This window comes from Psilocybe cubensis, chromosome 1 (genome assembly GCF_017499595.1).
Source record: "Psilocybe cubensis strain MGC-MH-2018 chromosome 1, whole genome shotgun sequence".
Taxonomy (NCBI): Eukaryota; Fungi; Basidiomycota; class Agaricomycetes; order Agaricales; family Agrocybaceae; genus Psilocybe; species Psilocybe cubensis.
The window spans coordinates 2,064,052-2,090,614 of NC_062999.1; the positions used below are offsets into that span (position 1 = coordinate 2,064,052).

At 46.9% G+C, this 26,563-nt stretch overlaps 11 protein-coding genes across 11 annotated transcripts; 6 read left to right on the forward strand and 5 right to left on the reverse strand.

Moving 5' to 3' along the window:
• Positions 1-55: 55 nt before the first annotated feature.
• Positions 56-994, reverse strand: JR316_0000652 (Exocyst complex component SEC3; the record flags this gene model as incomplete). The annotated part of the gene is made up of 4 exons (XM_047886466.1): positions 56-402; positions 450-615; positions 676-788; positions 841-994. The coding sequence occupies 4 exons, from the start codon at positions 992-994 to the stop codon at positions 56-58; spliced, it is 780 nt and encodes a 259-aa protein (XP_047754212.1).
• A 310-nt stretch (positions 995-1,304) lies between these two features.
• Positions 1,305-2,138, forward strand: JR316_0000653 (uncharacterized protein; the record flags this gene model as incomplete). The annotated part of the gene is made up of 2 exons (XM_047886467.1): positions 1,305-1,834; positions 1,892-2,138. 2 exons carry the CDS (start codon positions 1,305-1,307, stop codon positions 2,136-2,138), a joined length of 777 nt encoding a protein of 258 aa, XP_047754213.1.
• A 292-nt stretch (positions 2,139-2,430) lies between these two features.
• On the reverse strand, positions 2,431-3,799 carry JR316_0000654 (Ceramide glucosyltransferase; the record flags this gene model as incomplete). Its single annotated transcript, XM_047886468.1, has 3 exons — positions 2,431-3,350; positions 3,397-3,650; positions 3,705-3,799. 3 exons carry the CDS (start codon positions 3,797-3,799, stop codon positions 2,431-2,433), a joined length of 1,269 nt encoding a protein of 422 aa, XP_047754214.1.
• Positions 3,800-4,368: 569 nt separating this feature from the next.
• JR316_0000655 (3-ketoacyl-CoA thiolase, peroxisomal) lies at positions 4,369-5,591 on the forward strand (the record flags this gene model as incomplete). The annotated part of the gene is made up of 4 exons (XM_047886469.1): positions 4,369-4,526; positions 4,582-4,612; positions 4,668-4,921; positions 4,973-5,591. 4 exons carry the CDS (start codon positions 4,369-4,371, stop codon positions 5,589-5,591), a joined length of 1,062 nt encoding a protein of 353 aa, XP_047754215.1.
• An 867-nt stretch (positions 5,592-6,458) lies between these two features.
• Positions 6,459-8,964, forward strand: JR316_0000656 (uncharacterized protein; the record flags this gene model as incomplete). Its single annotated transcript, XM_047886470.1, has 4 exons — positions 6,459-6,818; positions 6,874-7,257; positions 7,312-8,495; positions 8,547-8,964. The coding sequence occupies 4 exons, from the start codon at positions 6,459-6,461 to the stop codon at positions 8,962-8,964; spliced, it is 2,346 nt and encodes a 781-aa protein (XP_047754216.1).
• Positions 8,965-9,181: 217 nt separating this feature from the next.
• On the forward strand, positions 9,182-10,219 carry JR316_0000657 (uncharacterized protein; the record flags this gene model as incomplete). Its single annotated transcript, XM_047886471.1, has 2 exons — positions 9,182-9,439; positions 9,488-10,219. The coding sequence occupies 2 exons, from the start codon at positions 9,182-9,184 to the stop codon at positions 10,217-10,219; spliced, it is 990 nt and encodes a 329-aa protein (XP_047754217.1).
• Positions 10,220-10,666: 447 nt separating this feature from the next.
• On the reverse strand, positions 10,667-12,329 carry JR316_0000658 (Integral inner nuclear membrane protein ima1; the record flags this gene model as incomplete). The annotated part of the gene is made up of 6 exons (XM_047886472.1): positions 10,667-11,272; positions 11,326-11,472; positions 11,521-11,690; positions 11,743-12,043; positions 12,096-12,214; positions 12,269-12,329. 6 exons carry the CDS (start codon positions 12,327-12,329, stop codon positions 10,667-10,669), a joined length of 1,404 nt encoding a protein of 467 aa, XP_047754218.1.
• Positions 12,330-12,599: 270 nt separating this feature from the next.
• On the forward strand, positions 12,600-16,538 carry JR316_0000659 (Beta-glucan synthesis-associated protein SKN1; the record flags this gene model as incomplete). The annotated part of the gene is made up of 15 exons (XM_047886473.1): positions 12,600-12,873; positions 13,094-13,632; positions 13,994-14,090; positions 14,276-14,453; positions 14,501-14,591; positions 14,653-14,844; positions 14,913-15,141; positions 15,309-15,514; positions 15,567-15,617; positions 15,685-15,814; positions 15,869-15,931; positions 15,990-16,003; positions 16,059-16,169; positions 16,225-16,394; positions 16,445-16,538. 15 exons carry the CDS (start codon positions 12,600-12,602, stop codon positions 16,536-16,538), a joined length of 2,439 nt encoding a protein of 812 aa, XP_047754219.1.
• A 271-nt stretch (positions 16,539-16,809) lies between these two features.
• On the reverse strand, positions 16,810-20,208 carry JR316_0000660 (putative ubiquitin-conjugating enzyme E2 23; the record flags this gene model as incomplete). Its single annotated transcript, XM_047886474.1, has 12 exons — positions 16,810-17,098; positions 17,148-17,207; positions 17,259-17,399; positions 17,461-17,467; positions 17,527-18,316; positions 18,390-18,843; positions 18,941-19,212; positions 19,265-19,372; positions 19,434-19,526; positions 19,637-19,990; positions 20,046-20,105; positions 20,164-20,208. The coding sequence occupies 12 exons, from the start codon at positions 20,206-20,208 to the stop codon at positions 16,810-16,812; spliced, it is 2,673 nt and encodes an 890-aa protein (XP_047754220.1).
• A 402-nt stretch (positions 20,209-20,610) lies between these two features.
• On the forward strand, positions 20,611-24,676 carry JR316_0000661 (Amino-acid acetyltransferase, mitochondrial; the record flags this gene model as incomplete). Its single annotated transcript, XM_047886475.1, has 5 exons — positions 20,611-20,682; positions 20,733-21,127; positions 21,183-21,417; positions 21,473-22,255; positions 22,973-24,676. 5 exons carry the CDS (start codon positions 20,611-20,613, stop codon positions 24,674-24,676), a joined length of 3,189 nt encoding a protein of 1,062 aa, XP_047754221.1.
• A 223-nt stretch (positions 24,677-24,899) lies between these two features.
• Positions 24,900-26,400, reverse strand: JR316_0000662 (Mitochondrial carnitine/acylcarnitine carrier protein; the record flags this gene model as incomplete). The annotated part of the gene is made up of 10 exons (XM_047886476.1): positions 24,900-24,944; positions 24,998-25,024; positions 25,085-25,213; positions 25,268-25,406; positions 25,453-25,592; positions 25,649-25,804; positions 25,862-25,925; positions 25,984-26,092; positions 26,140-26,242; positions 26,293-26,400. The coding sequence occupies 10 exons, from the start codon at positions 26,398-26,400 to the stop codon at positions 24,900-24,902; spliced, it is 1,020 nt and encodes a 339-aa protein (XP_047754222.1).
• Positions 26,401-26,563: the final 163 nt, after the last annotated feature.

Genomic DNA, 26,563 nt, shown 5'->3' on the forward strand with positions numbered 1-26,563 from the left:
CCTGAAGATAACTTGGGGAACGTCATCGATCTGAGCAGTAAAAAATGTATCAAATTTACCGCGATGAGCTTTGGTCCTGATTAGAGGGAAGTTGATTACTAGACACTGTTGTTGCATTAGAGGGTATTCGGGACCGCTGAGTCGACAAAGGCGCTGTGGGGGGTGGAACAACAATGGAAGGGGGTCGATGTTCTCGGAGAGATGATGCTGGCGATGCTGAACGAGGGATTGCCTTCCCATTCGGGGGCAGAGATTGCTGTATTGGGGATGGAACTCTAAGATCCACAGAGTCGGTTTGTATAACATTTCTGGAGGGTTGCGTGCGAGGAATCCTGCTTGAATTGGAGGGTGATGGTGTCCTATCATCGATTCTGGGATTTCTGGACACAGAAGGCAGGCTAGCTAAAGAAATGTTGGCAGTTGATGATATACATTGGGAAAAGATGTACCTGACGAGACATCAAAGTCCTGAACACCTTCTAACTGTAGGGGGACTTGTCCGTTGGTAATTGTTCGAAAGAGACGAACCAAAGCGTCCAAGAAGTTGGCTTGGTCTTCTCTGCTTTCGGTTCGCCATTTATAAGTTCTCGAGAGAGTGATATTGAAAACAAAAGGCTAGGAGATATTAGGGAACATCCTGGAACGGACAGTTAATAAATAAAAACGGCGACTCACACTCAATACTTGGATAGCACGCAGTTCAGCCAAACGCCAGGTTTTGCCGACAGAGAAAGAGCCATTGGTATTCAGCTTGGATTTATGCAAAAAACCTGATCCATTGCTGGCCTCTAAGGCAGAAATTCATTTCATCCACTGAAGTACGGATACTTTGCAACATACGAGAGAGAAGAATATATCGGGGCTTCTGGGCACCGCCCTCACTTGCAGCATCTTCCCATATCTTGACATGAGAAACATAGGTCTCCTCGAGATTTCCAGCAGCGTTGCGCCTGGAGAAAACGGAAGCGATAATTCTCTGACGCTGATCGGCCATAGGAGAGTAGCTGAAGCGAGAACAAGATAATTAACTGGTTGTCAGGAGGCAGGACATGTAGTTGTTCTAAAAGCGGACGAGAACAATACCGGCGGTTGCCGGTGAGGATGGAATTGTGGATTACAAGAATAGTGGAATCAACGATGTGCATCCACGGTCTGTGACATATCCTTGTTCCTATATATTGCCGGGACAGATATTAGAACTCAACACCCTCTCAGTTCTCTCATTCCCTTGCTTTTTCTCCTTTCTATGCGCTAGACGCCTTTTTTCTCTTCTTTTCACTCTTTTACCCCATTTACGATTTATAATGACTACCGCTGCCGTCCCACAAGCTCCAGGGCCCCTCCACTTTCTCGCCTCTGTCATTACTGATATCAGCGATGACACGTCTCCCAGAGATCAATCATCTTCCCCAGAATCCTCTTCACGACCATCCTCTCCCATATCCACCCTTTCGTCCTCTTCCACCGCCCCCAGCAACCATGGGTCCAGTCTTCATCCTCCCAGCAAGCTTACCAGGCTTCCAGAGGCCGAACACAGGATCCTCCAGCATTCTACCTCCTCAAATCATCTCCCATCGTCAGACCCAAGCTTTGTTCCTTTTATTCGCCATAAATCTGCCAGGAAGGTCCCAAAGGCCGCCGATCCAAATCTCAAGGGAAAATTACAGATGAAAAAGAGGCGGAAAGAACTACTGGACAAAGCTATGAAAATCAAGTCTCTCGATAATTCGCCCGTTAACGAACGCCAGCTATTGGTCCTTCGCATGGTCTACGACGAAATCACAATGTACCCTTGCGAATCTTGGATGGTTCTAATTGCTATAATCATCCACAGGCGAGTCGCTCGACCATTCTTGAACCTGCTATATCTAAGTGTCTTAATCATGTCCAGAGCTTACAAGCAAGTTAAAAATTGGTTTTCAAACGAGAGACAGAAAAATAGGACTGGGGAATCCGTTCCTCTCGAAACAGAGGATGGGGACAAGGTTCGGCTCCGTTCTTCGGCGCTGCTCATGTGTCAAGAATGGTCCGACTCCTTTTTCGAAGAAGTTGTCATGATATATAACTATCGGGTCCAACGGAATTCCCGATTTCGAGGATCACTTCGACGACCAGATATCATGTCAAATCACGATTAGTGGCTATGATCCCATGGGACTCTTTACCTTCATTTTTGGACAATTCCCACTTATACGCGGACGCTTAATCTTCTCTCACTGGACACGACCATATCGTTGAAACATAGTATACTCTACGTCTATTACTAACATTACAACTTACTATAATTGACTTGTACATTTTAATATCTACTTCTTATCAGACACTCGTCCTTTCGTTACAATCGAATTCATTCATTTTAGGCCAACGAAATCATTATGAATAGGTTGGGGGTACTAAACTGATAATTAGGTATTGTGTATCGCCAAACTTTTATTCTACCAATTTTGCCTCTCCATTCTGTAAAACATAGTATCGTCTACCCCTCCATATAACTTCGTCGCCAGTCATTGCGATGATCCATATTGGCAAGGCTAGCAGTTCCCTACCAATCCACGCCAAAAAGAAAGATATCCATTCGTTTTGTCGAAGACCGTGGCCCGACAGGGAACTATGAACATCCAAATCAATCGATATCCATGCCATGAAGTGAAAAACGATAAATATCCAAAAAGAAAAGCCATACAACGCGCCAACACTAAGGGCGCCAATCATACCAACTATTATTGATTCTTGGAAAGGTTCTGCAACGGTTGCCGCCAAAACCATTCGCTTACGGACTCTGATCCATCGAACGCGTCTCCAGACATAGTCCGAAAAAGACATGTTGCCAACAACATTTCGCGCCACGTCGCACGACAGGTCGTGACGTAAGTCTAGCTCGTGCCAAAGAGCACTGGCAATCATATTGTCCTCTGCCAGAAACCGACCAAAAGCAGGCAGTCCATGTTTTCCAGAGTTTCGAGTGGTTTGTGATTGAATTGGAGTTAAGGACCCGTCGAGGCGGTTCAAGTCTGAACGTCGGTAAAGGTTGGACTTTCCGACGACACAAGACTCTATGGCCACTGTGTTGATGGCAATATACATCTTTGCGTGGTTTGTATTTAGAAATGCAGCCTCTAATCTCGAGCCGAATTGCGTTTCATCGATGAGTGCTAACGGAACATGGTGAACGAGGCCTATCCTCCGTTTTGTACCAGAGGGGGATTTGTTGAGGATGTTGACGCTTCTAGACAACGTACCGGAATCAACCATGACTCCGGAGTCGAGAACCCAAACAATATCGTTGGCCGCCATTTTGAAAGAACGAACCAGGTTATTGACTTTTGGATTGACGCCAACAACTTCTTCGCCTACTAGAATTAGCAGGGAAAGTATTCTTTAACATACACTACTCACCTATGATCACAGAGACTTTGACATTTGGGTATCTGCTCTTCAAGGATTCTACTATGCGAAGAGCTTGGTCGTTTTCATCAGCAACTGAGAAGATAATTTCATAGTCGGGGTAATCTTGCTTGAATGTAGATTCAAGATTTTCGTAAAGATTCGTGTCTAGACCCTTCAATGGCCGAAGTATAGAGACTCCGGGTTTGTGCAATGCCTCTGCACTGTCCAACAGTGAAATTGGTCTAGAACGGTAACGTCGGCGACTGGTAGAATTGTCAGTTTGAACAACCAGCAAACTCATTATACATGGAACGTACGCTGAGATGCAGCCAAGTAGGCTGATTGAGTATATGCTCACATACCAAACAAGACCCACTACAGCGATGGTGAACGAAAGCGTGTCTGAAGTCATAAAGCCGCGACTTGGTTTTCAACTGACTAAATGTGTGATCCGTATAACAGGCCCGTCAAATGTGGTTACTTTGATGGAAAACCAGATGTGCACAACATACGAGATGAAAGCCAAAACTGCTCACAGGCCATTCACGAAGCAGACTGAACCCAATAACCTTGAAGTAACCTGTCCTAAAAATGAATTACGTCCCAATCACCGTGACTTTCCATGACTGGACCAATCATCAACAAATACGCTCAGGTTAAGTATGTGTCATCAGATTAGCTTGAAACATTCCGTAAACGTTAACTTGGACAGCCGTTGTTGGATGCTCGTTGAGCGGTTGGTTTAACATGCGGTACTGGGGAAAATGATTCCGTTGCGAATTCACAATCCTTTTAGCTAGTTAGATGTTGCATGATTCGAATCAACAGGCTACCGGCAGGATCTTGTGGCCGCCCGACTACCGGTTTTGGAGTTCATGCCCCATGGCAATACACCGGGGGTACGTTGGCTATGTTGACTTCGAGTCGAATTATTGCCTTTGAACTGTACCGGATTGAAACATACCTATTATCCACGACGCCATGCAACGCGTAAAGCAACTTGCTGCACATTTTACAGGCACAGACTCTGCGTCTGGCTTGCCATTACTTGAAAGTAAACGTCCTGACGATGTCGTCATCACTTTGGCCATTCGTTCTCCTCTATGTAAAGCGAAAAAAGGGGGCTTCAAGGATACCCGGTATTTAATCAATTCAAACGGAATCGTATGCATAGACTAAATGACTACCATTTAGTACTGACGAGCTCATGCTTGAAATGTTCAAGGTGACTGCTACACACATGTATTTACAAGGAAACAGAGCCCTAACGCATTGAATAGCATGTCGTGTCTCGTTCGGGTGTGGAGCCAGGTGCTATTGGCGATGTCTGCGTGGGGACCGTCTTGACCCCGGATGCGGCATATTATGCTCGAGCAGCCATGCTTGCTGCTGGAATACCCGACACAGTACCAGTGCAAATCGTAAACCGATTCTGTTCGAGTGGTCTAATGGCTGTAACGACTGTTGCAAATCAAGTTCGTTCCGGTCAGATCAAGATCGGTCTAGCTATAGGCGTTGAAAGCATGTCAGAAAAGTAAGTTGATTTCTTTGTTAGATATGTGCAAATATTGATAGCATCTCAAAGCCCAGACAAGGGAGGACCTACTTTCAGTGAATTGATATCGTGCAATGCAGCGTCACAAGATTGTCAAGAACGAATGGGCTGGACAAGTGAAAACGTCGCTGCTGAGTTCAATATCACCAGGGATGAACAAGATACATTCGCAGCGGAGTCTTTCAAGAAAGCCGAGGAGGCCCAAAAGCGCGGCTATTTTGCGGAGGAGATCGTCCCATTTACAGTCCTCCGAAAAAATGCTGGCTCTGATACTAGGGTCCCCGTGGTCGTTGAAGAGGATGATGGCATACGCGCTGGAACTACCAAAGAGAAACTTTCTAAAATCAAAGCTGCATTCCCACAGTGGGGCAACGGGACGACTACTGGTGGAAATGCTAGTCAAATCACAGACGGTGCTGCTGCTATCCTTGTCATGACCAGAGCAGAGGCGGAGAAGCGAGGTTTGCCTATTCTTGCGAAGCATATCACCACCGCTGTAGCAGGTGTACCACCTCGAATCATGGGTGTTGGACCTGTATACGCTATTCCTCTAGCTCTCGAGAATGCAGGTTTGCAATTATGCGATGTAGACCTTTTCGAAGTAGGCAATCTCGCCCATGCGTGGTTAATACAAGGCACGATAACCTGATACCGTGTTCTAGATCAACGAGGCCTTTGCGTCGCAATGCGTGTATTGCGTCAAGAAGCTAAATATTCCCTTGTGCGTATTCATGTCGATGAAAAATTATGTTTAGATATCTCACATGCTCCACACAGAGAGAAAGTTGGGGACATCATATTGCGATGATATCAAAATAACTGACACTGAACTAGGTCAACGTGAATGGAGGGGCAATAGCATTTGGCCACCCGTTAGATAAGTGCGCTGGATCCCTGTTGATGAATATACTAACCATTTGTGACAATATCTACGTTGCACTGGAGCACGACAGATCGTAACAGGGCTCAACGAGCTACGTCGCCGAGAAGGAAAGGTAAGGACGGATATAACCATACGCCGACACTGGATTGAAAAAATGTTCATAGATCCTGCTGACGTCAATGTGCATTGGCACAGGGATGGGGGCGGCTGGGATATTCCTTCGGGAATAATATCAATAAATGTGCGTGGACTGCAATGGCAGTGGGCCTAGAGGATCAAGGTTGGGCCAGGCCGAGCGAAGATGGATTTACTGGCACTCATGTTTTGCTGTTGATTACACGAACCGAAGTTATAATAGGCTAGAAGTTCATTTTAAGAAGGCTGCGGTGGTGCATGTCTGGGTCGTCAAGCCCATATCTGTCCAACAGTCATACTTTACTTAGTACACGTGACGGCGATGCCAGCGGCCATCTCACGCCACAGCCCATTTCCCAGGGGTTGCCTTGTACAACCTGCTTCGACTTCCTTTTCATCCATCTACTTTTCAGACCATCCTTTTTCCTACTGTTTCTTTTTCTCCCCCCCCGTCACTCGTTATATTCTTGGGAGCCTTTTCCCTCATAATTTTGCCTAATGGCAAGCTACAACTCTCTGAATGCCCCTCAGCACCAGGGCACGCCTTACGGATCTGGCGATCCTTACTACAATGAGTCCTCTGGTTTCATCACTCCTCACCCTGCCCCCAAAAGGCGCACAAGCAACTGGATCAAGTTCGGTATCCCTGTCCTTTTAATTGTCATCATTGGCGCTGTGGTAGGTGGTGTTGTTGGCTCCCGCAAGAGCAAAGACAACACCAGCAGTGCAGGCAGCAACAAGGCCAACTCTGGAGATCCGGCAGCTGCAGCTAGCTCTGCAGTCAGCGCCAAGCTCGCAATTGGCAGATTCGCTACGGCTACTAACTCTGAATTTATGGTCCCAGTCTACCCTGCAACGGTGAGCATATATGTCGTCTGTATAATCTACGTTGCATGACAGTGTTTCCATTTAGACAAACACCGCTGCTTTCACTACGCCGACCTTTATTCCCTCTAGCAACGCAAAAATCGCCTGGCCGGCCGATCCTTTCAAACCAACGAACCCCAACGTTCTTAGTGTTCGACCCGACCGCCCTCGCCTCATTGCTCCTCAGTACAAGTGGCAGGCCCTTCCTAATTTAATCCAAAACGATCCATACCTACAGGGATGGAACGCGACTATTTTTGGCAATGCTACTGCATACTACAGCCTACCCCCGGTCCAGTACTTTATGGACAATTCCAGCGGTATTCTTGACAATGCCCGCGAGGTAAAGATGAGAGTCAAAGCCTTCGCCTATGCCTACCGCATGAGCAACGACACCAAGTGGGTAGATCGTGCTTGGGTTGAAATTGCGGTATGTCTCATCTGGTCTCTTATTCATCATTGATGTGAGCTAACATGAATGAAGAACGCTGCTGGTAATGGTACAACCGTCTTTGGGCCTGAAGTAGACAGGTGGAACAATGGCCACTTTTTGGATTCCGCCGAGTTTGCTGCTGCATATGCAATTGCGTATGATTGGCTCTACGATATGTGGTCGGATACTCAAAAGAGTCAGATGAGGTCCACGGTCATTAAGTACGCTCTGCAACCTGGTGCTCAAGTGTTCAATGGTGGAACCTCCTTTGGCTGGTGGTCAGAAAATACCACTGGAAATTGGAATTGCGTCTGCAATGGAGGTTTGACTCTGGCCGCCCTTGCAATCCTTGGTGATGACACGACCGGAGTTGCGCAAACTCTTCTCGGATCTACTGTCAACAATGCGAAGCAAAACTGTGCCCAAGCTGTCGCTGATGATGGTACATGGGCTGAAACCACAAACTACTGGTATTTCGGCACTACTGGGCACGCCGAGATGTCGTCCGCGTTGATTACGGCGACTGGATCGGATTACGGACTTTTGGATAGCAATACCAACTTCTTCAAGACCGGGCTATTCCATATGTACGCGTACGGACCCACCTCACTCTTCAACTACGGTGACCATGGCCCGAACAAATACTCTACTACGGCCAACTCGATGTTCTTGTATGCTCAGCATTTTACGCAACCTGCATTCTCTCTATTCCAACGCGAGCAGGCGGACGCCGCTGAACCATGGAGTATGTTCTGGTACGACCCCACAGTTTCGGGAGCGTTCTGGGATGGACAGCCCCTCGATCATTTCTTTGATAATCAACTTGATCAATGGGCATCGATGAGGAGCAGTTGGACAGATCAAACTGCATTGTTTGTCGCCATCAAAGCTGGACAAAATTCAAACCACCAAACCCACAATGACCTTGACGCAGGCGACTTTGTGCTTGATGCACTTGGCACGCGCTGGGCAGGAGAATTGGGTTCGGCAGACTACAACGCTCCGGGCTACTTCAACAGCCCTGCTCAAGACTCTGATCGCTGGAAGTACTACAGAAAGATGACTGAGGGACAAAACACTATTCTGATCAACCGGGCCAATCAAAATGTGAACAATGCGCCGTCAATCAAACACGACACCTCGGGCACGACGCAGGGATCGAGTACGGTATTTAATGTTCCGTCTGACTCGACGGCGTTCTGGACATCTGACCTTACTTCGTCATACAACGATGCGTAAGTACGCATGTAAGCGCTATGTCCGCACGTCACTGACATATTGTACAGGACAAGTGTAAAACGCGGCATTCGGCTGCTCAATGGACGCAAGCAGGTTCTCCTGCAAGACGAGGTGACGGCATCACAGGGAGTACAGTGGCGGATGCACACGAACGCGACGGTGGTTGTGGATGGGACGACAGCTACGCTGACGATAGACGACAAGAAGATGGTTGTGTCGATACTGAATGCACCGGACGGGGCAGGATTCAGTACGTCGGATGCAGTGCGATTCGACACAGATCCTACACCGCCCATCCCCGACCAGCCGAACCCTGGGGTGACGGTGCTCATCATCGACCTACCAGCGGGGACATACTCGTTGCAGGTGCTGTTCAACCCACAGTGGCCAGGGATGGCGGCAAGCGAGTTTGTTACACCGCGGTCTGTGGCACTAGATGCATGGTCGTTGACGAGCCACAACTGATAGGATAGGCTACATATATATATACATGGATAGTAATAGTTGACACGGACATTTCTCTTGATTTGATATATGGACTCTGTGGAATGACATTTGTATGATGCTTGCTGTCTGTGTGGTCTTGTTTGGCACGGTTACTATGGATAATGTTAATGAATGTTTACCAAGATTTCCGTCTCTAGTCTGTCCCTACTCTCGCGACTCCTTGACGGTGTCTAGCATGTTTTCACGCTCCCTCCTTCCTCTCTGCGTTTATCTCGCCCTCGTCGTCGTCGTCGTCGACGCCCATGACCCCCTCCTCGTCTCCCATAAGCGCCTCGTCAGGAAGCGTTCGCCCCTTCCCGACATCGCTGCTATTCTCCCTCTCCCCCCCGTCGCTGCTGCTGGTTCCATCCCCACCGCATCTTCCTCAGCCTCTGTGAGCGCCTCCGCCACCTCAGCTTCCTCTACGAGCTCTTCTGTCTCCTCCGTCTCATCGGTGAGTTCATCTTTTTCTCCATGCTTGTCGTTCTAATCTTCCTCCCAGGCGAGCTCCACCTCCTCGGGCGCGTCCAGTGTCTCCTCTGCATCGTCTACAGACTCTGTGTCCGCATCGTCTACTGGATCTCTCTCAGTGTCCAGTGCTTCCCAGACTTCATCGTCGTCTACTTCCTCATCTGTAACCGCCGCTCCTGCTCAGACTTCAGATACCCTCAATCTGACCGGAGAGCCGTTTGTAAGCACTGTGGGTGGAAACACCGTCACAAAGACCCATTCCGTCGATGCTGCCAGTGCCTCTGAATCTCCCGCACCGTCTCCTTTGTCCGGTGTCGCAAAGACGAAAAGTACAACCCTTACCGTTCTCATCGCCGTTGCTGCCTCTGTCGGCGGGATTGCCATCCTCTGGACCATCTTCCGCAAATGGAAGCTCTCCAGTTCCAAAAAGTTCGATCAGCGCCTCAATCCTATCGACTGGCAGCCCACCACTGGAGACGACGACATCATCTCCAGACATCGCCGCTCCCCCTCGGGTGCGTCCTCTCTTCGTTCAGGAAGCGGTCACGGTCACAACAACTCGGCTGGTCGCGGCGCTGCCGGTTTCGCCCCTCTGGAACACGACTTTACCGCTGGACCTGCGACCACTGCTCCAGTCGGCGGCTACGCAGACCTTTCGCGCGGAGGAAGCCCTAACATGTCGGAAAATATCTCCCGGGGACCTAGCTTCAACCGCGGTTATAACCACGCAGGGTACGGAACAAACGAGACCTATAGGTATTAAAATGTTGCTTCTGCTTGCACGCCATAATTTCTCCCGCCATACCATATCGTACCACGGTTCTGGATGCAATGTCATTTTTATTTCATCCTGACCGGCACTCATTACCTATTCCGTTCCTTTATATTTTCTTGCACATTGCGTTGCTGGTCTCTTCGCAATTTTTTTTTTTGGTTGAATACCTTCAAAATATATAAAGTACCGCCCTTTTCCCCTTTGCTTTGACTGATCAAGTCCATAATCTCTTTCTATTCCATATACCCTGGACTGTGTTTGCATTTTTTAAAGCTTACGACTCATGCCTCATGTATCATCGTTATGCACTGTTTGCCTGGGTCGTAGATAGAAGAACATCGCACCTACATCGTGCAAGATGCTCCTTCGTCTGCCGTTTGGCATGGACTATCTGTTTCTCTTTTATCATGTTTGTTTCTGATGGCTCCATTTATCTTAGAAAGCCCAATGGATTAGGCCTGACCATTTCAAGGTGTACGCTATACTAACCACTACGACTGCACTACATGTTATATACAACCATCCCTGACTCGGTTTTTGGTCATTGCCAATGCGTGTTGTTCCTTGAAATGGCATAGGCTCATCTTCTTGTATTCGTGTGGTTTCCAATAGGCCCTCGAGACCCGTTGGGTTCTCAGGGGCAAAAAACCGCTGTGGACGTAACCAATCATTGTTGCTCTTCTCCGACGAAGTAATCCGCCCAACGGTCTCTGGATGTGTAGGCGTCCAGTCCATGTCATCCTCATTCAGAGTCTTTTCTCGGCGTGCAGGCGTCTGAGGCATGCTCAAAGGACCTTGCAACGAAGGCATCCCAAAGATTGGCTTTGAAGGGGGCAAGACAGGTTTCGACGACAGGGACAAAGTCTGCAAGGTGTCGAGCTCTATTGACGATTGAAATTTGGAGTTGGTCGGAGTTGTTCCGCGAGAACCTGGGTTAGGTGTGGCTGACCGCGACGTATCATATGTGTGGGCATGTGTATCAATGAGACGTATTGATGGGGGCTGTTGTATCCGTAGTAAGTAATACGAGAGTGCAACTGTCTGTTCGAGAGAAGTTAGCGGTGAGGTTATTGCACTAGACTGTGGAAACATACGCTTAATTCCAGAGTGAAAGTCAAAGTAAAATAAATTTGAGAAGAATATGCTTCTAGATGTAGTATCGATAGATCTGGCCGGAACCATCGCACAGAGAGCAAAATGGACGAACAGAGACGTATACACCATACAAATACTTGAAGCGCCTACAATTACGTTAGTTCGGCCTGACCAAGAACGTGTAATGCCCATACAATATATTCTCGCTTCCCATGAACTCGAACGTCGCGTCCTTGTGTCTGTGACTTGCGGAGGGTTGCATATGTAGGGTCCCAAGCCGTCCAGAGAATAGATATACATGCAACTAAGGGTAGAATGGGCTGCAAGAACGAGAATAGTTTGAATGGATAATAGCGGTATATTGCTTCAAAGAATGTGAGTCAAACCATGCACAAAATGAACGAAATACGAACCACAGAGTGTGCTTATTAGTGATATACATAGCGTAGTTGCCCAAAGGTATCCGCGGACCCTCCACCAAAATAGCTCGTCGGAAATCTTCTTCTCTTGTAGAGGCTCTGGTCCGGAAACCCGTCGTTTTCTATCTTTGCCTTTGCTCAGCCATCCTGCAAGGGCTTTCGCGCGTGCCATTTGCTCTTTTTTGTGTATTTCTTCTTCCACCTGCGGTAGACACGCATCGCAGACGGGAGGGTAACGCGCGTGAAGGGATTCGCGGTAAGCAGGCAGCATTTCCAAACGAGATTGGTATTCTGTACTCTAAGCAAACAGTCAGCAGTCAAAAGTATGAATTTTATGGTGTGATCCACACCTCTTCATCGGGTAGATAATTGGAGAGCAGATTTATCAAGAGCATCTGGTTCGTTTGACACGAATGGCAGAATGGACCAGGCCCATAGTTGGTTGGTAGACGGTCCTTGCTAGGCGAAGCTGGTAGCACTTGAATTGGATACACGTTGAGTGTTATATGAATAGAGTACATACCACGTTTCGCAAATGATCTGGAATTGAGACGCTCATTGTGCATAGCAGGTTCATCGGACATTATTTCGCCTCTGGCATCGTATCTGTTCCACAGACCACATGACGGGCATTTGAAGTTATGAGTATTGGCGGGGAAGGGGACTGTCGACTGGCAGAAGAAGCATTGGATATTGCTGTTACGCCTGAATAAGGCGGGCATCAAGTAGGTAGGGAGAGAAGATCGGTCGGGCACTTGAACTGATTATTGAACGCCGAAATGAACCTTGTTATGTTCAAGTCCGCGTGACAAACAAATCATATCATCATCAGGGCCACTCGCCTCCCACACACCATGTCCATCGCTCCTGCCCCATCCACCAGCCGCGGGGATGTTGTTCTCCAACCAAATTATTTTACTTCCTCTGTCTATGTGAAAGCTCTGCGAGACGATATCTCCACCTTGATATTCCGTTTTCATGAGGTGTTTTCGTTGCCTGGCTGCACAAAGCCTTTTGCACTCTTCAAAAATGTCTGGCTAAACCTTGGATGGAACTGGCTCCAATTCAAGGTCTTCGACAGCAGGTCTCGCCACACATTTCTGGATGTTACCTTGAGAGTATTCTTGGGTGAGTGCCGCTCTTACGGACCGGCCACTCGGTTGCTAACCGATTCTGCAGAACGAACGGTGAGGACCGAGGCCCCGTTCACCAGGGTTGTTGCACTGTTTGGCATGTATGTATTCTACTATTCACAGCTCAAGGACGTTGTTCCTCCACTGTATAGCATCACGAATATATCCATTCCTTGCGGCACGTATTGTTACTTTGTCTCAAAATTTTGCTGAAGGTGTCCGTCGTTCAGATCACTATGTCTCTCTGAAAGCGATGCCGGATTCATTGACCAACGCTCAGACCCTTCCTCTGCAGCCGTATGCCCGTTATGTGCTCTCCTGTCTGGAGAGAGACCATGTATTCTATATCCTCCCCAAGAGCGATCTTGGCGCGGCAAACCCAAGGGATCTTCCAAGAGAGATCTTTACAGAAGATGGCATGTCATTTCATGACCAAGGACCGCAGAAGAGAAGGGGGCGACCTGCCCGTCGCGAAAAAGGGAAGAAGGCTAGAGCTGCCTTGGACCAACTAGACAAATGGACAGCTGAAGACGACCATAGGACCTCCGAGTTTGACAATGTCCTGAATGAATACACAGCAACCAAAGCCAGTATACTAGACGCCGACCTGCCGACAGGAAGTTTCGAGGACGTTGGTAAGACAGTTGTTGCAAGACTGAAGGAAACGCAGAAAAACGCAGGGCAAGATGACGGTGGCATGATACCACAACTTGAGGGACGACTTGACGGGCATCCCAAGGGGATATTCGGCTTGGTCAATCAAGACTAGTTGCCTTGGCGCCATGTTCAGATCTTGATTGTTGACTGATCGCGAAACAAGCCTCTCAAGCATATCTTTGTATAATCGCGTAACATGGACCCATAACTTGATATTTTGGTCGGACGATAGAGGGCACGCTGAGCATGGTATATGTAGACAGGGCAGACATGTACATGTAATGATAGCAAACGCGTTCTGGCTGATGTAAGCGGGAGTGAGAAAGTTTGCTCTCCACCGCAGGTCGAAGGTCGTCATCCTTACAACTACATAAACACACCTCAAAAGTGCTGCGCACGTTAAATCTTCATTCCTTCAACCATTCTTCTTCTTTACACATGTCTTTCTTTGCTCCAAGCTCGCATCGTCAATTTCAGCCGAGCTCTTCCCCGTCTTCAACCCACCTGCTGCATCAGCACAGGGAGTCCAGAGCAACATCGAGCCACACCTCCTTGGTACCCGTCTTTGTTTTATACGACTGGCAGGAATGAGCTTTAGTTGACTTTTCATAGGCCCCGTACGATTTTGAGAGTGGTCGAAGTCACTCTGCCGCTCCCTCGATATCTGACAAGGTCTTTACGTCACTGGGCTATTTCTATTCGCCGACTGATTGGTTTCTAATAGTTCTCGCTTTCTCCAGACCCTACCGCCTGGGGATCCAACCTTTCACCAGAATTTCCTGAGCCTGATGATTATCTCCACAATCCTGACCCTCGGCGAGACCGGAAACTAGACAAAAGCAGAAATGTGTTCACCTATCGAGGCGTCACGAATTTGGGGTTCCTTATTTTGCTCTGCCTCGGACTTCTAATGCTCTTGTAAATCTCGCGTTTTCCTGATTTGACGACGTATTAATTTTCTTTAGTGCTGGATACCCACTGTACTCTCATTTCGAGAGTAAAGAGCAATCCACATTAGGCGGCTTTAACCTGGGCGGGATTAACGCATCCGGCCAAGTAATTTTCACTACCAAGAACATTTGATTGAATAATTTAATTGATTTCTGATCTGTATTAGGTACCAGCTATGGCTGGAAATTGGGGGTTAATCGATAGAGACACACCGGCGTCTGTTTACACCAAATCTTCAGTCCATGATTCCAGGATAGAAATGCAGCTTGTTTTTAGCGATGAATTCAATGTTCCCGGTCGAACATTTTATCCCGGTGAAGATCCATACTGGGAAGCGGTAGATCTACATTACTGGGCAGTTAGTGCTGCATTCTTTTGTCCTAAATGTAAGCCTCTTTGTTAACTGTTCTCATCGCTTCTTCACAGACAAATAACATTGAATGGTATGACCCTGCTGCTATCACGACGTCCGATGGAGCACTGGAGATCACGCTATCAAAGAAGGAAACACACGGCGTTAACTATCAGGGTGGTATGATGTCGACATGGAACAAATTCTGCTTTACTGGTGGCTTGGTAGAGACTGCAGTAACACTGCCTGGTAGCACTAACGTGGTTGGCTTATGGCCCGCTATTTGGACCATGGGAAATCTAGGTAGGAAATATTGTGAACTATGGAGTGGCCGTTAAACATTATTCAGGTCGAGCTGGCTATGGTGCAAGCCTCGATGGCATGGTCAGGAAACCTTCCGCATTTGACGGATACAACGACTAATATATAATCTTGGTAGTGGCCATATACTTATGATGCGTGCGATGTAGGCACAGTTGCAAATCAAACACGGAATGGTCTTCCCATTGCGGCCACAATAAACGGCGACGGACAAGCCAATGGCGCTCTCTCTTACCTGCCAGGTCAAAGACTCTCAAGATGCACCTGCCCTGGAGAGTCGCACCCTGGACCGATGCATCCTGATGGTACATTTGTTGGGCGTGCCGCCCCCGAGATTGATGTTTTTGAAGCACAGGTATAATGTTCTCTCTTCAACTCCTAAAGTGGTTAAAATTAGTTTTCATCAGGTCAGCGGAGAACCGCTTATCGGGGAAGTTTCCCAATCGTCTCAGTGGGCGGTATGTCTATTTTAGGTTATTGCGCCACAAACGACTTATGCGATCATGTATGGGAATCTTTTGTTAGCCGTTCAATGACCGCTATCACTTTTTAAACAACTCCAATACGGTGACCATTAATAACCCCGACATAACATTTCTCAATCCGTATGTAGGAGGAGCTTTTCAACAATCAACATCTGGGGTTACCAAGACGGGTTTGTAACGCTGAATTTCAACAAATTATCAAATTCAAATAATGTTACTTCTAGATCAAAATTGTTATGAAATGGGAACCAAGTGTTTTTCAGTATATGGATTCGAGTACATACCCGGTATGTGCGATGTTAAGTCAATTTCTACTACTGCTCGAGACTGACATTTTACTTGAAGGATTTGATGATGCGGTATGTATCTTCCTTACCTACGTGCTAATGGGACTTGACTTCAAGTATTACATAGTATATCACATGGATTTCAAATGGTATACCTGCATGGACACTCAAAGCCTCTGGAATGGTTGCAGATACCGCCGTTGAGATATCTGCTCGTCCCATACCTCAAGAACCGCTGGCAAGTGATATTTTTTTTTGCCCCTGAAAGAGAGTCAACTCTGAATATGCACTAGTATTTAATCATAAATCTTGGGATGTCTAAAAACTTCGGTGACGTAGACTTTGACCATCTCGTTTTTCCTGCAAAAATGCGCGTGGATTGGATTCGTGTATACCAGCCTAAAGACAAGATAAACGTCGGATGCGATCCAAAGGATTTTCCAACAGCTGCATATATCAATGAGTACGTCGACTGTTTTCATTCACACATTCCAAGTCTGATTGTCCCGTTAGGTATATTGAAGCATATACAAATCCCAACTTGACGACCTGGGTGGATGATTACAAGCAGACAGTGCCTAAAAACTCTTTTCTGGGGCAGTGTTAACGTCACTGGGTGATATTGCCATTCCAAACTGTAATAGTCATGTATATTTTGCAAACAAATGGGACAATAGACCATTTCATAGCCTAACGATGCTTAGTATACCAGCTAGACCTTATTCTATGGACACTTACTTGACACCGATCATTTTCTTGTCAACGATACATACCTGCAGAACATTCTATTTAACTATTATATCTAGTTTGGAGTTACGTGCCCCATCATGTGGAATGTTAATTACAAATGACTCAGAAAGAAGGATGCGTTGAACATGTTATATTCCCGACAGAAGAAAAGAGCGCAATTTGACCAATGTCCTTTCCAAAGAAATGATACCCCCTGCTGATAAGCGCGGGACGGCAACATCTTGTTCAGCAGGCAAAACTTCCTGGCTTGCTCGACTTTTTTGGATAAGTCTTTCAGCATCTTTGAGAACTTTGGCTAAACGTTTCTCCTTGAAATAGAAAGTTCGTATTTCTGGCTCCAATCCCCCAGGTGGGATCTCTAGTGCACGTCGAACAAATGCACGGGATAAAACATAAGCTTTCTCGCTGTAAAGTCGGCTATCGAACATATTTAGAAACGAACTTGGCGGAAATTGAAAGAGCAGACCTATTAACTGTTCCCTCTTCTGTTCCCCTCAACTTGTCAAATGCCGGCTCACAAAACCATCTGGAAGACGCATTGTAAGCTATGACCAGTGTCGAAAGTATAGAAACGTACGGCTCCTTAACGAGAACCAGGCCTTGAATAGAAACAAAGGTTTGCAACAAGGAGGAGCGTGCAGCGCTCCAAATTTCGTCCTTGTCCCCGCTCCACGTTCCGAGGATCGATAGGCAGACTTTTCCTTCCTCGTACAAGTTACTAATCAAAATTAGAGTTCACCACAACGGTATAAACATATATGAAGTATGGATAGACTTACGGATTCACTGTGAAAATTATGTCTCAGTCAGATTTGTGATAATATTAGATGCCCTAGATTTCTCACCTCGACCGTTGCCATTAGTCCAACTGTGAAAATGTGCTACAGGAGGGCCCTGGGGGAAATTGGAATCCAAGAGCCAATCTATGACGAAGGGGGCGTCTTCGTAGGGTGTATTTTCGGGCCCGATAATAAGACACCTAAGTAGATCGGTCCGATCTTCATACGCTCTGACCACAATAGAATCTAGAGAGATAAAAACATAAATGAAGGAGAAAAGTTTATAAAAAGATTGGTTATATTTGCCTGGAAGGCTGCTGCGCAGAACTCGGTATTCCCGAGAAAGGCGACTAAGAAAGGCGCGTGAAACTTGAGTAGGGGGTGTTGAGTAGAAATGATGATCAGAGGGTGCGGAAGGCAGAATTTCGAAACGCTTCCATTGAATCCCATCCGAGATATCATCGATGTGATTATCGGCAGTTTGCCCTTCGGTGGACAAATCAGGGTTCTGAAAAATGGCTTCTGCCACAGGGCCCATATTGTGCGACACATTCGGGCTTATTTCTTCATCGTCTCCTGGCATGCCGTGTTCAGGCGACCGTAGCTCTTCGTCCACTTGGATGGCGTCATCCTCATCATCTGAAACGCGAGTATCCATTGCATTATCCCATTCAACATCCTCGTTCATCGCCCACTCTTCTTCGTCAGTGTAAGAATGTTCTCCGTCGGAACCTTCGTCCCAAACGTCGTCTTCCAGTTGTTCGATGCCGTCATAAAGTTTTGTCAATCGATCCAACGGATATACCTGAATGCTTGAATCAGGATGGGTAACCTGTACAGTACCATCCAAATTTAGCTGGTTTGCAAAATTCAAGACGCGCACCATCAGCTTTACAATAACTGGCCAGAAACGAACTGATTTCACGTACACCAGTCACTTCGCCGCACCAAAGCAACTTTCCGTCGTGTTTCACCGGCCGTTGCATGGATCCATGACCACAAGTGGTTTGTTCCCGTTTAGGAGCGATTTCTAGCCCAATATCGCATAATTCTTGTCTCCATCCCGCATAATCGAACGGGTCTTCTCGAACCCAAGCTTCCACTTCGCCGATTCGCGGCACTCTGGGTTTTTGCAGTCCATTTGTTGTACCAGGTGCATGTACAAAGACAAAATCACCGCGACGGACGCCAAAAACTTCAGTATGTGGATCGTTGCCAGCATGCTCCGAGGTGCCATGTGCGTCCAATTCCAGCAATGGAACCAATTCAACTGCGCCGCTCTCCGGTAAAAGAACCAGGGCAGTCCTCTCCTTCGCATTGACAGATTGTACAACAGCGGGATGGATGGTCTCCTCGTTTTTCCACAAAACGTAATCTCCGGGCCTGTAGTATTGTAAGAAAGAGAACGCATGTATGTTGTAGATGGACCTACCAACAATCATATTCGTCGGGGTTGATATATGGTATAAGATCAACTGACTTTACAACTTCCGTTATTCCATTTTGCCATAGTACGGTAACTTCTGTCAAAGTTTCGGTGACCACACAAGTGGTTACAAGGCGACCTTGGCCAACCTTTGGAGCTGGACCGTGCTCTGACACAGGTATGTCCGTGAGATCCTTGGGTTGGACACGATCACCAACACGCATCTCCAGGTCGGAGCGGCCTCGAATTAGAGTCAATTTACCAATGTCTTCCCCGAACCAAAAGCGTTGAGGCCGCTTTTTAGATGCACTAACAGATGGATCGAGCTATGTACATGTTAGCATGGATCGCAATGGCAGCAGAGGAACATATCTTTACAGACTGGTTTAGAGCGAGCCATGCAACGACATAAACGCTGTGATACAGAGCTATCACAATATCCTTCCCACCATTATCCTTTTCTTCCGAGATATTGCTGACAATATTCTGTGTATGAAAGGCAAGATATAAGAAAAAATTAAATCAACAAGATACATATACGACGAACAGTACCGGATTCCCCAACAGCAAACCGCGATCCCATTTCAGGTAATTGAAAAATGGCCCCGGAAGGACGTTGGACGAGATACTGACTGAATACCTAAGAGTGGTGATAAACACTAGATCTGCAGGAATCTGTCGGATTTCAAACCTCAATGACCTTGATTACTGTCAATAATCTGTAAAATCGAAGTGAGATAGACAGCATACCTGGCCAACCCAATCATCGTAAACGACGTAATCCCCAACTTCTGCATTCGTTTTGTCCACCAAATCGGATGTAGTAAATGATCTGCCTATTTTTTGTGCATTTATAGCATGCTTGATCTTTCCTTTGACCTTCATCTCGGTGACTACCCCAGCTCGGACGTCATCAAAGGAGCGTTTGCAGTAATCGCCAGGCTGAAGGGTACGATCTACTAGGCGAAGTTGGGATTCAGGAAGTATCTCCCTCTCTCTGTCATGAGATATGAAAGTGACACCAACTTCGCCGTATGATAAAGGTCGCATCATTGGATCAGCTACAGGAGGTGGAGGAAAATCTTCATTATCGTGCCAACACCGCTGTGAGAATATTCACTGAGACCGTAATCATTAATTGACAGGATATAATGCCCACCAAAACTATGCCATAGTAGTCGGGATCCGAAATTTTCGCTACGATGTCCTGCTGAAAGAGCTGGCGATCGCGAGCAGTTTGTGAGTATAGTGGCCGCGAAACGCGACAACACACTCACCTTACTTCCTTTAGCCTGCGGTTTCGTTGATGGCAAGGCGGACATTGTCCAAGTAACAGTGCGATATTAAAATCCCCTTCGATTCAGTATATGGTCACAATAAACAACGACAAAATGGAGGGAATTGAAGAAGTATCTTCCAGTCTGCAGACAAAACGAAAGTCTATCAGGTATCAAACGAGGACAAGAATCAGCTCATGGTTTCAAAAGAGTCTGTCACGGGGTCAAGAAGGGATTAGGAGCCATCGTCACTTGAAATTGAAATTACATTCTCTACTAGTGGCAGTCAGTGCTTCTATTTTTTCCAGAGACTAACCTTTCAAGCCCTTACTCAAAAAGAATATTTATTATTTTCAAAGGTTTAACAAGAAATGCTCAAGTGGTCATTTTCTTTGACTGAAATTTGAACTCGAAGAATTGCGGCATTCCTGGTGTTGAAAACAATCGATGTTACCAACCGAGTTGTATACGGCTATCCTTGAGAAATTAGACTACTTGACCCTGCTAAAGTGCATGCAGGTACGTACTCCTCATCCAAATATATTCGTTTACTAATGCGTTGTCAGTAGGTATGCACTCTTTTCCAAAGCTTGATTTTGAGAACAGCCTCTCTGCAATATATCATCGAGCTTGCTGTCGCAAAACAAATCAGCGGACAAGCATCTGGAATATCGTCTTCCCAGCGCTTGGAGTTAATGAAAAAACATCGATTTGCTTGGAATAAACTTATCTGGAGCAGGGAAGTCAAGATTCCAATGGAAGGTGGTGGGCTATGGGAGTTATTCGGTGGGGTCCTAGCTCAAAGCAAACCTGATGGAGCTCTTGTTTTCCATCAATTACCTTCCGACTTGCGATCCATAGATATCAGAACTTGGACTCTAGGTCCAGATTTTGGAATGCTCGTTCGTGATTTTGCCATGGATCCGTCTCAAGACCTTCTTGTGCTGATCGAGAGTCCCGATTGGTGAGCTTTCGTGAGGAAACTTAGCAACATGTGAATTTAATTTAAGAATTACTAGGTCGCTTCCAGACTCTGCCCTTGAATATCGTGTTCATCTGCGATCGTTGTCGACTGGCAAGCCGCATCCACATGCTGCTCAGAGCACTTTACATCTCTCTCAAGAAATCAGAGACATCTTTGTCACCTACACTATTCAGATATTTCAAAACTTGCTTGCTATCTTATTCGATCCCTCCTCCGCAGGTGAGAATGAAATTGTAATATGGGAATGGAAAAAGGGTGTCGCATTAATGGTAAGCATTCAGAAAGTTTTTTCTGCTACCAGCGCCGTTACTCATTGATTCTTAGGACATCTACAGTGACGATATTGTGTCCTTCTCTTTATTGTCTAAAGATTGGGTGCTATTTTCAGTAATAGACATATTTGGTAGCCCACACATGGAAGCCATCAACTTCACAGAGGAGCCCTGTGATCGACATGATCTCCAGGAAGTCCAACACGTTTATGCATTCGAGTATCCAGAATTGCATCTCGGAGTGTTCTGCAGCAACATTGAAATTCGTTCCGACCCAAGTACAGCTGCTCCAATCGATTCAACGGTTCCCTTCGCCGGTGACACTACAGATTTTCTGTTGACCGTCAGTCTTTGGCTGGTCATAAATGGAGCGCCTCGATGCATCCTGCATTTTATACCATCCTCGCATTTGCTTTCAACTATCAATTTACATGTCCAGTCTAGTATAATGGACAGTACTTTTGTTTGGTCCGATTGGGGTCCAGAGAAGACGAGGATGCTATTTCCCAACGTGAACCCTTCTGAGATTTGGGTATGCTATGTATCTGGGACCAATTTCGTGATATCGGAACCGGTATCGGAAGGACAGCCTGGCTATTCGGTGCGCCTATATGACTTCAACCGATTAGCGCTGGAGAAAGACGCCAAGGCGAGTCATTCCGATACAGAAGCGCCCAAAGGCATCAATCTATCACCGACTGTCATGGAAAAGAACAATCCATTTGAAGACGAAATAACAACAAGTCTTCCGTTCAGAACGCAAACGCTTGTCCTGGAAGATGCTCACACGCACTGCACAGCGTTGTGCAGTGAGGATAATATCATTGTAGTTGACGTGAGTCTGCCAGATGATCAAAAATGACTCGGTACTGACTGCGGGGTGGTTCCTACATGCACAGCCAGAGTGCAGAGAATACCGGATATTAGTGTTCTAAGAGGGATTTTCTGACATGAGACGAAAGGGGGCAAACCGCATGTGAAAGATGGGGAAAGGTAGATGCGGGATTTGTGATATCGACCCAATAGCCTATAAGTCGCAGATGTAGAGAAATGAATTGTCAGATGAGCAAAACATGAGGTTGGAGCGTCTGGGCGGACAAGAAGCAGGTTGGAACCAATAGCGATTAATTCGGTAGGAAGCAAGACTGGCTGGATGAGAGAGGCAGCAGATCGGATGTGATCGGTAGTATATATTATCTTATCAGATAAAACAAATAAGAAATGCTCAATTCTCTGCTCTGCCTCTGTCCGTCCTCCCATAAAACTGCCCACTTCCTCCATGTTCCCCCATCTCTCTCCATGATTCCCCACAGTACTCCGCCTTCGTCGTGCGTCGCCAGCGCCCTCAGAGCTCGTCGCCCTCACACCTTTAGGGCCTTTTATGCTGCATGTCCCTTTCTCTCCTTCCTCGCCCTCATTGACTCATCTTTTTACCCCTAGACTGTCCGTGGCTCCAGGTCTGCACCGTCAGAGCCCCATGACGATCTACCCAGGGCAGAGAATGTAACGTGTAATCTTGTCTGCTCATTTCGCTTGTTGACATCCTTTCCAGGATTTTATCTTATCAATATTGCGCACAAACCCATCCCTGAGAGATGCTCGATCATACCTTGCATCGTTTGGTCTCCGTCCTCAGTCTCAACCAACTCCTTCTTCAGCGACAAAAGTATCTTCGCATAATACACCAGTAGATCCATCTGTATCTACATCTCCCTCAGTTGCACCCCTTCTGGACAGTCCTACCCCGAGCCCAGTCATCGCTTCGATCCTCAATCCCGTCTATCGGCGTACGGCCCTCGTGAAAATCCAAGGCCCTTTCTCAGACAAGCAGCTGGACAGTATATGTCGTGGTCTGGTCTACCTAGAAAAGCTCGGCCTTGTCAGTGTTATTGTTGTCGAAAACGAGGAACGACCACGAGGCGATCAGGACGAACGGTCGTCCATAATCGATGACACCATGCGCATTGTTACCAACCTCGAAAGCCAAGGCTCCCGTGCACGGCCAGTCGTAGGCGCAGTTGTTAGGCTTGGTCCCAAACCAGAAGACGCCTCGGAAATCGACTTGGACCCTCCAGAAACGCATACTATACCTTCCGACCTCATACCGATCCGTTCTGCTCTCAGTGCTGGTGAAATTCCGGTTATCGCACCCTTTGCTCTTGATTCTTTCTGTCGCTCTGTTCGTGTCGACGCAAATGATGTCATTGCGGGCCTAGCTCGTGGAATGGTGGAGGCCAGCAATCTCTCCAATAGTTCGCCTATTGAGGATGGCCAGGTCAAATTCTCTGGCGAGGTGGACCTAACACCACTGCGCCTCATGATCATCGACAGAAACGGCGGCGTACCATCCTACGCACGCTCAGGATACCCTCACCTACTCATCAACCTCACCTCGGAGTACCAACATATTCATGATACTTTCAACGATCAGTGGCTCCATATGAACCCATCTGCTCTTTCAAATCTTTCTCTAGCCCGTCAATGTCTTAATTACATGCCAGCTTCATCCTCTGCCATCATGGTGTCTCATAAATCACCTAGTTCACTGATCGGTAACCTTATTACGAACAAGCCAGCCGTCAGCTCAAGTCTCCCTCATGCTCTTCTGCAGGGAAATCGAAAATTGACACCTCACACACCCACCCTTTTGAGGCGTGGTGTTCCGATTCAGGTTCTCCGCACACTAAAAGACCTCGACAAGGCGAAGATGACTACACTATTAGAACAATCTTTCGGCCGTAAGCTGGATCAGAAGGCTTTCTACGGTCGATTAGAGAAGGCCCTAGATTTTGTCATCGTAGCTGGAGATTATGTTGGTGCTGCGATTGTAACAAACGAACCATCTCTTAACGGCTTGAAACCGATATCATACCTCGACAAATTTGCTGTCCTCCCAAGCCATCAAGGAGATGGTACTGTGGACTTCCTATGGGTCGCTTTGCACGATGAGTCATATGGACTTGGACATCCCTTCTCCGCCAATCCTAACGGAGGAAAGGGCGGTATCGGAGAGGGTCGAGACCTTGTTTGGCGGAGTCGATCCAACAATCCCGTCAACAAGTGGTATTTTGAACGCAGTAGCGGTCATGTACGCATGGGTGAATGGGTTTTATTTTGGTGTGACGCTGAGAAAAGGCTCAAGATCGAAGAGGGACGTCGGGGAAGTGCCGGTTTGTCATATGTGGAAGACTGGGAAGAGGGTAGGCTCTCGGACTGGGGCGCTGTTGTTTTGAAAATACCTTCTAGTTGGAAGTAAAAATTTTCGGAATGTTTGCATATTTTAGATGATCGAAATGATCTATCATTTTTATTGTAATATCTAGCTAGCAAGGCAACATATTCTGGCCTCGCTTTTTTGCTTTAACTTCCAGATTTGTACGGTATGTAGTTCCTCGAAGTGAGTAGAACCCTGATCCCTAAGTAATATTACTTATTATTGCTACAAGCTTTCAATTAAGAGAAGTTCATCGTTCGTTTGGTCAGAAGAAACCATCCATAAGCTTTCTAGACGCTTCGACACCGAGCTAACAACGGCAGGTCAGATTAAAGGGCGTCATTATCGCGAGGGGAAACTCACAAAAGTAGCAGCATTTGCAGGGAAAGCCTAGGGGTTATAAAATATTAGCGACCGAAAGAAACAACAGGATCACGAATGAACACTTACTCGAGCCATGGCTGGTCCGAACCCTTTCCAGAGGGCACGGACACCATCCTGTGCGATCGTCTTGCGAGCACAGTCCATTAAGCCGGAGTAAGTCCCTGTTGGAGCAGACTGTATTCTTGATTTCAAGACCTAATTATACGTAGATTCAGTTGACTGAATACCAAAACAATATGCGAAGCTTACATCCGGAGGAATTGCCAAAGCCCACATGGCCACACCTGCAGTTCCTCCAGCAACGATAATAGCACCTAAATTAAGCTCCGATGGGGAGGACCCAGCTGGAGTCAACGCTTTTTTAGTAATTTCGTATGCTGCAAAGTATCTATATTCAAGGTTAGCTCACGAATATTAATGGAAGCGAAACATACGCAGCACTTCCAGGACCGTCCCGAGCAAGCGTGGCTCCTGTACCGCGGAAAATACTTTTTATGCCTCCTTCTTTGTACAGATGCTTCAGAACATCGGTGACACCTGAATATTTGGTTTGTGAGCCTGCTTGACCTTGGACCTGGTGATAAACTTGATGAGGTCACGCGTAATGTTCCAAAGAAGCAGTCTACCTACCTGCAATAGGACTTTGGCACGTTCCACTGGTGCAGTAACTAATGTGGTAGGAACAGCAGACAGGAAACCAGCTGTCGCGAGCTCAGCAATGGATAGGGATTCGGAGGTCCGATTTGGTGTAAGCGCGAAAATTAACTGCTTCGACGCGTCATATGCCTGAAGATCCAAATGAGATCAGGTGGCCTGGATTAGCATAAATCTATGAAAATGTACCCAAAAAGATACAGCGAAGATGGGCGTAACACCCAACAACGGGGGCACCATACCACGGTACATGCTGCGAGCGAGAAGCCCATCAGCGTCAAGTCAATGCTTCTATATTGTCAATGACAAACCCTGCAATACCATCCTTAGCTAGAGTCTTCTTGACTACATCAATGGCTCCGGTGTATGCTCCAGGGGCAGCGGTCTGGAGTCTTGTCTTCGTCAGGTCAAATGGGTGACCTGTATATGGTCAGTGTATGAGGCAACAATGTGAGGATGTCACGGACCAACACAAACCGCAGCAACACCTCCAAACCCTCCTGCGATGAATGACTTTACGGATTCGGCCGCCGATACACGGCTCTCGTCTGGAGATGGTGCTTCGCTACTCTACTTCCGAGCTCAACGTTTATTCTCGGTAGTTGCGAGGACGCACATACCATTTTTTGGGATGCGCCGGGGGTATGGGGTGGGTCTGATGCAGGTGAAGAGACTGATATCGAGCGGGCAACCGAAAGATGGCTTGTCTTAACGTTCTCGGTATACATGACTAGCGGACCGGACTATCTCCTGTTTTCACATGTATTATGCCCGATCAAACTCCTCAGCGCAAGTTATGCCCACAAGAAATTCATATATTCGTACATAAGTATTAGTAGATTACCGTTGAGAGTTAAAAATTACAGGTGTCGTCTAGGACCAATGGAAAAC